At 50.4% G+C, this 12,181-nt stretch overlaps 1 protein-coding gene across 1 annotated transcript; it reads left to right on the top strand.

The window, feature by feature from the left end:
• Positions 1-6,483: 6,483 nt before the first annotated feature.
• Positions 6,484-10,422, top strand: LIAT1 (ligand of ATE1). Its single transcript, XM_037070249.1, is given in 3 exon segments — positions 6,484-6,542; positions 6,544-6,764; positions 9,333-10,422. Coding segments are annotated over 3 exon segments (768 nt in total). The 3' UTR covers positions 9,821-10,422.
• The last annotated feature ends 1,759 nt before the right edge of the window (positions 10,423-12,181 follow it).

Here is a 12,181-nt window from a genome sequence, read left to right as displayed (position 1 = left end):
GGGAAAGTGAAGCTGTGGCCTGTGGGGACCTGCAAGGGGAGACAGAGGACAAAGAATGCCTATGAGTTTGCTCAGTCTGCCATGACAAGTCCCACAGACTGACGGCTTAAACTACAGAAATGTACTCATCATGGTCCTGAAAACCAGAAGTCTGAGGTCAAGGTGTCAGCAGGGTGGGTCTGAGACTTAGTTCCTTGGCTTGCAGACACCTCCTGTGTCCTCACACGGTCATCCCTTGGTGCCTGTCTGTGGCCCTGTCTCTTCTCATAAGGACACATTGGATTAGAGCCCACACTAATCTCACTTTTACCTACTACCTCTTAAGACTTTATTTATTTATTTTTAGAGAGGGAAAGGGAAGGAGAGAAACATCAATGTGTGGTTGCCTCTCACATGGCTCCCACCGGGGACCTGGCCTGCAACCCAGGCCTGTGCCCTGACTAGGAGTCGAACCAGCGCTCAATCCACTGAGCCACACCAGCCAAGGCTCGATTACAGTTTTTTAAAAATTCTTACTTTGGTTGATGACTTATGAAACTTCTATTTTCAAATATTCATTTTCAAAATCAATACTATATGCATGTAGTAACAAAATTAACCATCAGAAAAGAAGACAGAATGAAAACAAAGTGTCTTTCCTCCTTGCAAAGAGACAAGCACCTCACCCAGAGTGGGTGAGGGGTCGAACACAAGGGAGCCGCAGACCGGACTGCAGGTGGAGCGCACGCAACAGAGTACACAGATACTGAATTATGATCTGAACACCTGAAAATAGGTAACGTCACTGAATGTTACCAACATTACCGAAATACATTTTTAAGCTAGAACAAATGAGGAGGGCAGATGATGAGGCGCACATACCATCTTAGGGTAAACAACGGAAAGGGGGCTTCGGGCCTCCGGGCAGGGAGGCCCGTCACAGGAAGGTGACCGGGCGAGGCACGGTGAAGGAGGGCTGCTGAGGAGGTTTGCTACGCAGAACGAAGGCAGGGCCCTCCCCGAACTCACGGCTCTCCTCCAGGTATGAGAGAGAGGACACCTGTACAAATAGGCATTTCCTTTGTGAATGTAAACTTCATTTACAAGAGGAAAACAGGTGCCCTGCTTTTAGACCTTTTCCTGCACAAAATAATCTATACGCCAAAGAGGCATATTTTGGGGTGGCCTATGCTGGTGCCCTTCAGGATGGAGGAGGCCATCTTCAACAAGAGGGTTTCCTGGGGGAGAGAGCGGCCGGTGCTGAGATGCCCTGGGCTGTGGGGAAGCAGCAAGGAAGGAGTTAGGTGGGGCTGGAAGGAAGAGGAGGGGTAGAGGTGTCAGCAAACCATTTACACTGCTCTGCACGCTCCTGCTTCACTGCTAATGCTCTTGGCTTTTGTCCTAATCAGCCTCAATCAAGCTGCCTCATTCTGTTTCAGAAGCTCTTGGGTAGTCCACTGTATGAACACAGTGTGTGCGATTTATCAAACTGGTTATAGGGTTTTTCTTTTCAAGATTTTCTTTATTTATTCTTAGACAGGGGAAGGGAAGGAGAAAGAGAGGGTAAGAAACATCACTGTGTGGCTCTCTCATGCGCCTTCTACTGGGGACCTGGCCCGCAACCCAGGCATGTGCCCTGACTGGGAATCGAACCAGTGACCCTTTGGTTCACAGACCAGCACTCAATCCGCTGAGCCACACCAACCAGAGCTTTTTTCTCCTTGTTCTTCTAAACTACCATGAGGTATAATGTAAAAATCAGGAAGTGATTGGAGTGGGTTTAAAAGGAGGAAAAATGAAGAACAGGCCTGTTTTTAACAGTTGCAAAGCCCAGGGCAAGAGCAGAAATGGACACCCACGTACCATATGTCTAAGTAGTAAAAGTTATAAATTAAATTGACATACTGTTAAATAAAACATACACTATCATCCTACCTTGACAAATAGACCTTCATAACAATCTGGAAGGCCAGATTTGAATTTTGAATTTCAGGCTTTTAGGGAAACTCACTTCAGAGTTGCAATACGGCTCCAGCAGCAAAGGCGTCTGGGAGATGTTGAACTCTCTGTGACTGTTGAACTTTTTCTGACTGTTTAACTCTCTGTAACCTCACTCTTGGCTGATTACCCCAAATGCCGCCCAGAGATGAATATCATGCTCCCAGGAAAGAGGTTAATGAGGTATAGTGCGAATAACTGTCTGATGTTATCTTTTAACTTTTCTTTCAACTTAATGATACATTGTTCTCTTGGGGGGTCCACACAAGTACCTGCCATCTGGTTTTGCTATTAACCCCTGCTATTTACTGCCTTTAAAAAAGGGAACCTGTTCTGGGAGGGGTGTGGAGTCCTCCCAGCCTGTCACCACTGGAAGCAGCTGCTTTGCTTGTGTATGTAAGTTTCTCCTATTAAAGCTCTTATGCATTTGAATAAGGCCATGTGTCAGTTCTTCAGAATCCATCCTGAATTTGGACTTTGGGGGCTTCCCCCCAGTAAGGCACCCTGGAGTTCTATACCCAGCCCATGGCCTGCCCCGCTTTTCCCACTGCTCCATTCTGCACACAGAAGACCTTTGAAGGCACAGTTCTGGACACTTCAGCCAGCCTGCTGAGTTTCTATCTATGCTGCCCCTGGCCTAGGGCTACTCAGGAAGATGGACTCAGGAAGATGGACCCAGGAGAGAGGCCCAGATGGGCCCAACTAGCAGGCTGGGAACATGCAAACAAGAAATGGCAAGGTGCCAGGTACTCAGATTACGGGCTAGATGCAGGGAGGTGGGAGAGAGGTGCCGGGTGGGCAGGACCCTCGACTCTGCAGACTCCTGTCCCTTAGGGGAGAGTACAGCTGACTCTGCGGATACACAGCAGGGCCCCCACTTGCCCAAGTGCCTAAGACTGGTGCTGCTGAAGAGCAGACAGACTACCTGCCTTGGGGAAGAAACCAACAGCACGGAGTGAGAGGGGAGGATGGAGAAGAGAGCTGGAACCAGCGGCCCCGCCAGCTGGACAGACCCAGGCTGAGCAGGCGGCAGGAAGAGGTGCCTATATCAGCGGAGGACGAAAGGAAGAACTTGAACCTTAGCAAGAAGGAAACCTCAGGTCTTACCTGCTCAGAACAATAACAACCAATTAGACCACAGGGAGAAAGTTTAAACAAGGAAGATACAACAAATGATGAACATACTATGATCTCTTCTGCTGGTCAAGGAACATGACTGTGAGATTGGTTGCTCTCCTGGCAAGGCTGGTAGAACTGTGGATGCAGATTCCAGGCCCAGCTTGGCGGCTAATGAGAATTAAGAGGCTGAGTGAGTCACTCTGCATCTCTCTGTTTCCTCATCTATCAAATAGGGCTATTCTTGTCCCATCTCCTTCTACTGGATGGGACAGTAGAATTTATTCTACTTCAAATTTATTCCTTTGCTGGATATGAAGTTTCCCTTTCAAAGCTGACTGGTTAACTCAGCATAACCTCGATGCAACCTTCACTGAGATTCAGAAGAGAAATGGTCAAGTTCCCTCCTGTCAGATGAGTGTTCGGGCAAGGACGGGCTGAGAGGGAATGCAGGCCAGCCTTTCTTGGAAAGGGCAGGGAGGGACAGCCAGCACCGGTCTGTAAGCACAGAGTGAGTAGGGCACAACATCTGGAAAGCAAACCCTTGCCGTCCCCACTAGCAGGTGGCCATTTGCACAGAGGACTTCTATCATCCACATTTCACTTAGCTCCTAGGGACAGAAGCAGACAGGCAAGGGACAGGTTCCAAGCGCTCACTATATGCAGGCTGTGCTGGATACGTCACAGGAGAGGCCCGGGGACATACAGAACGGAAGGGGCCTTTACAGCACAACGTGAGCGTGCATGCGTGTGTGGGGTTCAGCTCCAGGGACTGCTATTACTGAGTATAAGAGCCCCAAACTTTACAGATCTGATGGAACCCCCGTCAAAATTGCAGCAGGTGTTTGGAAGGAACAGACGAGATTTTTTGAAAATGTATATGGAAAAGCAAGGGCTCTAGAATAGTCCAAACAGTCGTCAAAATGGACAAAGTTGGTGAACTGACACCACCTTAGATCAAGGCTTACTACACAGCTCCAGGAGCCAGGGTGGTGGGTGCTGGTACAAGCAGAGACAGGCAGACCAAGGGAACAGAATGGAGCCCAGAAATAGATTCACACCTACACAGTTAACTGACTTTCTACGAAAGTGACAAGTAAGATAATAGAGAAAAGGATGTTCTTCTCAATGAAAATTGCTAGAACAACGAGAAATCCTTTTGGGGAAAAAATGAATCTTGACCCCTCTATGACTTTATTCATAAAATTAATTTGAGATGGATCGTACATCTAACCTAAAACCTCAGAACCATAAGGCTTCTTGAAGATAACAGAAGACTATCTTTGTGTTGGAGGAGTAGGGAAAAAGTGCCTTGGGCAAGAGGAATGGGGAAACGGAGACAAGAAAATCACACAAGGCCAAACAGTTTGAGCAACTTACAGCCAGCGGGTCAATCGCAAGACCTTATCTCCCCTGACCAAGGATACTCGAGAGAAGGGTTTCATACCCTCCCTCCCTAACCAAAGAACACATAGTGTAACTCTCCCTGGTCCAGGAAATAGAGAACAGAGACCCAGTTATTGTCATTTGTGCCAACTAAACCCAAGGACAGATAAAGTCAGGGGAACAAATAACAAAAACCCCATTAAAGCCAGACAGACCCAAGATAAAAGTAACAATACAGCAGACCAAAAGAATAAGCCCAAACAATCCCCTAAGATTCTCACCCACAGAAGAAAAATAAAAAGCCCTCAGGACAAAGACTCAGTGCAGGCTCACCCTAGAGCACGGCCATGCCCCTTCCCAGGGATGGACATTTAACTTCTTTCTAAACTCTACGGGTCCCCACAAGACTTGCAACCAGGGCAGCAGCAGGCAGCAGCTGCTTATCCTGCGCTAACCCCCTGACCCCGTCTCCAAGGCCCCCTTTCCTCTGACCTCCCTGGGAGCCAACAGCAGCCCCACCTGGGCTCACTCCTTTCCTGTAACGTTTCTGGGGAGCCAAAGCAGAGCACCGCCTAGACTCTCTCCTGCTGCTTCTCCCACCATAAGCTTTCCTTTGTTTTACTGTCCCCAGCTTTAATAAACATCCTCTCAAAATCACCTGGACTCACATTGTGAACTCTTTCCTGCATGAAGTCAGGAACGCACACCGTACAGGCTTGGCCTGAGGCAGACCCGGTCTAGGCTGGTCCCTGTCCAATAACCAGAGTATGGCTAGATGTGGAAAAGCGGGGGCTGGGGCAGCTGGGGGCATCTCCCTCTTCCTTCACAAAGCCTTGGGGTCTCTCCATGTGGCGTAGTTCGGACTTCCTTACAGCATGATGGCCTCAGGGTCCTTAGGCTTCTTACCAAGAGGCTCAGGCCTCCAGGAGCAAGGCTAACAACGTAGCTGCTGCACTACCTTTTGTGACCTAGCCCAAGAAGTCACAGTGTCACTCTCACCACATACTGTTTGTTACAGGTGAGTCAAGCGACCCACTCACATTGGAGTGGAGTGGAATGAGACTCTGCCTCATGATGTGGAGGTGGCAGAATTCTAGAAGAGAGTGGGTGAGAGATGTTATTGCAGCCATTTTTGGAAACTATAATCTGTGGTGAATAAACCTGGAAAGAAAAGCAGGTGACAGAGTATACCAGGCTTTGTAAGCCATGCTGAAGTTCAATTTTAGTATAAATTGTGATGGGGACCCATTGGAAGATTTTAATCAAGAGAGTGAAATGATCCAATTATCTTTAAAAATTAATTTTGCCCTGGCTGGTGTAGCTCAGTGGATTGAGCACGGGCCTGCGAACCACACGATCACGGTTCGATTCCCAGTCAGGGCACATGCCTGGGTTGCAGGCCAGTTCCCACCAGGGGACCCATGAGAGGCAACCATACATTGATATTTATCTCCCTCTCTCCTTCCCTTCCCCTCTAAAGATAAATAAATAAAATCTTTTAAAAAATCAATTTTACCGGCTGTATAGATAAAGAATTGGTGGGGAGGGTTTGGAAGTAGAGACGGTTAGGAGGGGTGTCCAGAAGTTCAAGGGCCAGATGCAGCGGTCAGCCCTAGCCTAGGTGAGGGCACAGGGAGAGAGTTGGGGGCAGGAAGGCCACCAGAGTTCTGGCCGGTGCCGCTGTTTTGTTCACTGAGATGGAGAACACTGGAAAAGAAAGTTTGTTTTGCACATGTTGGGTTTGAAAGTCCAGGGTTGGTGTACGAGACTGGACCTCAGCAGATAAAAGTTTAGGAGAGAACAAACAGCATTTTAAAAGGCACAGGACTATACCAGACTCGTGTTAGCTTGCGTATCGACAATTTCTCTGCTTACTCTTCCCCCACACATCTCCGATCCTGCCAAGGTCGCGGGCCGAAACACGCATGCGTACACTCAGTCCGCCGGCACCTGGGCGGAAGCCTCCTGATTGCGCACGCGCGTTGGCGCTGTGTGGCGGTCGCCATGGAGACGCGTGGTCCCGGGCAGGCACTCCGCTCCGCTGGGCAGCAGCGGGTGGTGGGCTGCCCCACGCGCAGGTGGCGGCCCCCTGGGGGGGATGGACCACCTCGGTGGGGCCGTGGCGTCCGGGTACCGCGAGGAAGTGGAGGAGGAGTTAGAGGGCTGCAGGGCAGGCATAAAGGGATCCAAACTGCCTCCCATCTGCAGCGCCGCAGAGCCCACCAAACGGAAGGTGAAGAAGAAAAAGAAGAAGAAGAAGACTGAGGGGTCGGGCAAGGGGGACGGTAAGAGGAACAGCTAGTAGTGCAGAAACCTCAGCTTCCGTACCTGAGTCTTTTTCCTGAGGTCACCCACCCCTGTACCTCACAGAGGCCCCCCATCTACCTGGGGACCCGTGGGGACCAGAAAGGGAAAGTCATCAGTCTCAAACAGAGATCCACCCGCCCCCCCCAACACACACACACGCCGTTTATCGGCGTTCTTGGCTGCACAGGGATACCCCCCACCCTTGCTCATAAAGGCCATTGGGGTTCACAGGGACCCTAAATTGAAAATTTTCAACATCTATGGAGGCCGCCTACCCCAGAGACAACCCCCAGATACCCAGTTATTTCCACAGAGCCTGCCAGCCCCACACAACACCTCAACTTACCGACACCCTCTCAATTTCCTAATCCCTTAGCCGAATGGTGATCCTAAACATCCATACCTTCCCCACAGAAGTCCCAAGCCCTCTGGCAGAGATCCCCTCATCGTCCCACGGACTTTCCCCGAGCTAGAGAAACCAGGGCACTAGAGGTAGACACTCCTCAAACAGACACAGTCTTCTGCCTGGAGACCCTCCTCGCCCCTACATTTCTCAGGGGTACTTGGCCTCTGAGTTTTGTAGACACCCACCCGGTTGATGCATACAAAGTAGTATCGTCCCTGTATCATAGACTCTCATCCTCCAACCCCTGTACCCCAGGCCGGCCTTCGGCCGCACATGCCCCACCCCGTCAATCACGCTGCCTACTTTTACAATCCCAAACATCCTCAGCAACTCCTCCTTATGTCAATATAACCACAAAATAAGACTGAGGTACAGCCCTGGCTGGGTAGCTCAGTTGGTTAGAGCTTTGTTCTGATACACCAAGGTTGTGGGTTTTATCCGGGCCAAGGCACATTCAAGAATCAGCCAATGAATGCATAAATAAGTAGAACAACAAATCAATGTTTCTCTCTCCCTCTCTTCCCGTTTCACACTCACATGCATAGACACCCCTTCTCCCCAACAGTTGCTGTACACATACAACTATCTGCATGCAGCTGCTCACTCCAGTCTCTCTCAAGGACACGTCAGACCCACACATACCAACACCTACCACAAACCCACAGAGTCCCTACATCTCACTGATCTCCTCTCATGGAACCCCTGGATTTCTTGACAAAGGCACCAAGCACCCACTGATGGAGATGGAATAATAGTGATGCAGAATGCACCTGCCCATGAGTGCTAAGTCTCCACTATCACGTGTGTGGTCCCCCCTCCAGGGCTGTGGCTGTCAGTGACTGACCCTGCTACAGCAACCCTGATTTCCACTGTGGCTAGTCCTGGGTTCAAGTTCCTGAGCCCTGATCCCTGTGTCCGAACTGGTACCCCTGGCAAGCTGGAGGCAGAGGAGTGGCAGCCTTTCCCATGTCAACCTTGAATTTTGGGAAAGAAGGCAATAGGAAGATTATAATTATTTCTTCAGGTGGAATCATAATAAAAAGGCAAGAAATCCATTCTGGAGTTTAGGTCAAAAAGCCCTGTGTGTGTCTGCAAAACCAAATTGGGAAATGTATTGCTTTTTGGCTTCTTTTTTTTTAAGATTTTATTTATTTATCTTTAAAGGGGAAGGGAAGGAGAGAGGGAGAGAAACATCAATGTATGGTTGCCTTTCATGTGCCCCCTGCTGGGAACCTGGCCCACAACCCAGTCATGTGCCCTGCCTGGGAATCGAACTGTGACCCTTTGGTTCGCAGGCCTGTGCACAATCCACTGAGCTACACCAGCCAGGGCTGGCTTAGCTTTTGACTCTAGAAATTACAGTGATGTGTGCCTCATGCTGCCAGCGGGAGACACCAAATGTTTTTTGGGGAGTGGAAAGGTATAGGAATGTCAAAAAGGATTTAAATTTTTTTTCTCTTTTTTGGGGGGGATTTCTCTCTCCCCCCAAAAGAAGAATAAGCTGATGAAAGAACAACCTACAGCGTTTTATGTGTGTGTTATATAATTCAGGAATTCTATTAATGTAAAAAAAGGTTGGTACAAGCCACACAGCAGAAGTATTTCCTAGCTTGGCGTAATGTTGCTTTCCGCAGTCAGACGCGGGAAGTTTTTCTGTTGTTCTTCATTTCTTTCATCATAAGGAAGTCTGGACCGGGGACAGAGACTCATGGGCTCCTGGGATTGGGAACTGTCTCAGTGAGCATGTGGAGAGGAGAAGTAGGGGGCAATGCAGCACAGTGGGAAGAGCTGGGAGTCGGGCCTGCATTCAGATCCTGGCCCTGTCACTGGCTATGTGACACTGGCAAGTTACTTAGACTTTGGGGTCTCAGTGTCCTCACTTGGAAAGTAGAGCTGATAGTCTTTACCCAAAGGACCTGGCTCATGGTACGTGCTCAGCAAATGGTTCCTCCCTCCCCCAAACGACCTGACCAAAAGCAGAGAGCCAGTGGGTGTGCACGAGGCTGGTGGGCTTGGCCACCTGAGCCCTAGATAAGGAGGGGCCCCACCCGCTTTTAGCTTTGGAGGGTTTGGCATCGTTCCTGAGCAGGATGGGGGCAGACATCACCATACATGCTAACACTGCGCATCTGCTTGGCAGATAAACAGAGTCGAAGCCTGAAAACTCAGCAGCTGTATCCGTCTTTGCATGCCGTCTTAAGCCCCAGCAAACATGATGGCCCGAGGCAAGAGCACAGACAGGACAAAGAGCAAAACAAGCTCACCCCTTCTTTCTTCCCTTCTGTAAGTCTCCCCTACTTGGCAGAAATAGAAGAGACCCTTTCAAGCCAGATCAATGAGAGTCTGCGCTGGGATGGAATTCTCGCCGACCCAGAGGCAGAAAAAGAAAGGATTCGCATATACAAGCAGAACCGGAGGAAGCGGTACCGGATTTTGGCCCTTAAGAGCTTCCACACGGACCCCTGTGCAGAGGAGAGGCCCGAGAACCTGGCTTGGCTCTCAGATCAGGATGGCGGCGGCAGGAGCGGGCAGCCCTCGGTAAAAGCCGGCTGCCCCAGTCCCTGCTTTGAGGGCAACTTTACGCCAAAGCTCCCACACTGTGATTTAGCCAGTGCTCTGCCAGAGTGAAATCCACCCCGATACTGACAAGCTTATCGTTATTCCTCATCACTAGTTGATGTGTTGGAAAAGAAGAAGAAAGGGAAGTCAGGCCTGCATCTGAAGGACGTGGGGGTCTGCTGGGTGGAGGCCGACCTCTCCCTTCGCCAAGCTGCCCTTACTGGCCCCGGGAAGCGACAGTTTCTTAACATAAGCAACTCAGTGGACAGAGTTCTCTTCAGAGTTCCTTTTTCTCCAGTAAGCTGGCATCTCTGTTACTTAATTTCCTATCACAGTTAGATGTCCATAACCTGCCCCCACAAAAAAGAAAGTGTGTAGATTATATCAACTCTCAATCTTAAGTGAGTTTCACAGGTGAAACCCCGTGCCCAGCATGCTCCTGTGGGCTCCGAGAAAACGCCCCGCACATCCTGGACGCTTTTCCTTTTGATTAAATACACTCCCTGCCCCCATGTGGTCTTCAGAATAAGTGCGTTCCCCTCCTTCCTGGGAGGTTATTATGAGATATCTCGAAAGGATTATTGCTTCTCTTAGAAATATGACCCTCCCCTAACCCCCCCCCCAATGGCATTTCAAGCAAACTTTGGGAGCATTAAAGAGGCCTTCCTATACTATTTGTCCCAAGTTAATATATTTTCTTCGCTTCCACAAATATTTACTGAGGGCCCGTGTTATCTTTGTTTGTGTTCTCCCAGAAGCAGACCCTGAGGCAAGGATTCACAGGCAATTAGATTACTGGGGAGGTGGAGGAAAGATCAGGGGAGAGGAAAAGGGGGAAGGGGAGACTGCCAATCCGGGGACACTATTAAACCGGCTTGGAGCAGGGCAGCTGGAGCCTAGGCCTCCAGGGAAACACCGACAGGATTCTCCTGCCTGCCTTTGGGGGCTGCAGGCCAGGGTCTGGGGGGGGCGTTTATTTCCTGGCGTTGCCAGCCTGCCACACCCGTGGGCCACACCCGTGTGGCAAGCCCACCTCCGTTGTGGGGAATCACCCTCAGACACAGAGGTACACCGAAAGGTCCAAGAGATGGGGCGGTGTCTGGGGTAGCACCAGTCACCTGTGCGCAGCCAGTGCAGGGCCCGAGAGGGACAGAGAGGTCTTGGAGGTCTAAGATGAGGTCCCTGACTTCCAAGAGTTAAAGACACGCAGGAGGCTAGGAGCAGTTCCGCATCCATACAAAACACCACAGAGGGCTTGCTTGAGAGTTAAGTAAAAGTGTCTGTCTTTCCCAGCTGGCCCCCAGCTGACGGGGTGGTCCTCTTCCCGTGCTTTCTTGAAAGGCCAGTTACAGGGTATTCCTATTTTGGCCATTGCACCCTGGCAAAATAATAGTGAAAGGAAGAGCCCTGTCCCCACTCCCCTGGGGAAAGGTTAGCAGCCACACATGGGAGGGTCCCTGAGGCAGACAGGAGTGGCTCACCCTGCTTTCCAGCTTGAGGAGTGCCCCTGGGATCAAGGGTCAAGGAACAGGGGCCTTGTTGTGTCTCCCCCAGGAGGAGGGGATGGGAAACCTGCCGTAGGACCTCGCCCAGTGCACAGGGCTCAAGGTGAAGACAACAGAGTGTGGGGCAGCTGAGCAGGCAGGTCCTCTGTGCTCTGATGGACAACACAGTGGCTGCAGGTGCAATGCACAGAGGGGTCTGAGGGCGCACCAGCTTCAGGAGTCTGCCTGGTCACTCTGTTGTCTTCCATTGGGGCAGGGGCAGGGGCGGGGCCTGGCCTGTGCTCACCTTGCTGCCATGAGATTCCTGGGATAGGGGGTTAAACTTATGAAATTTGACACCAGAGCTTTTCAACAGAAATTTGACAACACAATTTATCTGTTTCCCACCATATGCTAGCTGTGTGACCTCAGGCAAATTGCTTAACTCCTCTGAGCTTTAGTTACCATATCTGGAAGCCAGGATGCAAGTATCTGTGTTGTTATTGTGAGAACCAAATGCAGTAATTCCATAGTAAGTTGTATAGCAGATAGTGCCTGGCCCTAGGAGGAAGCACTCTGCTGTGAGAGTGTGGAGCAATGGCATTTCAGGTTGGGGTAGCCACCCCGCCACTGGAGAGACTGTTCTGGGTGATGGTGTAGAGCTTACCTTACTGAAGGGCGAGCATCACAAAAAGACGTGCCTTCAGAGACTGATACACCACAAAACAAATCATGGGGTCTGGGCCAAGAGAGAACATAGGGGGAAGGAAGCCAAGGTCTCCAAGCCCAGTGCTCTGGGGAGGGGGCTTTGGGTTAAATAAAAAAGTGCCTACTTGTAGCCTGCAGCCAAATGGGAGCCTGGGCTGAAGACATAAATAGAGGAAGTGCATGGCCACTTCAGGCCCAGAAGTGGCTCCAAGTCAAACCACCACTGGGTTAGAAGTTT

Source organism: Sturnira hondurensis, unplaced genomic scaffold (assembly GCF_014824575.4).
Source record: "Sturnira hondurensis isolate 20B ecotype Veracruz unplaced genomic scaffold, ASM1482457v3 Scaffold0018728, whole genome shotgun sequence".
NCBI lineage: Eukaryota > Metazoa > Chordata > Mammalia > Chiroptera > Phyllostomidae > Sturnira > Sturnira hondurensis.
This window is presented reverse-complemented; position numbering and strand designations above follow the sequence as displayed.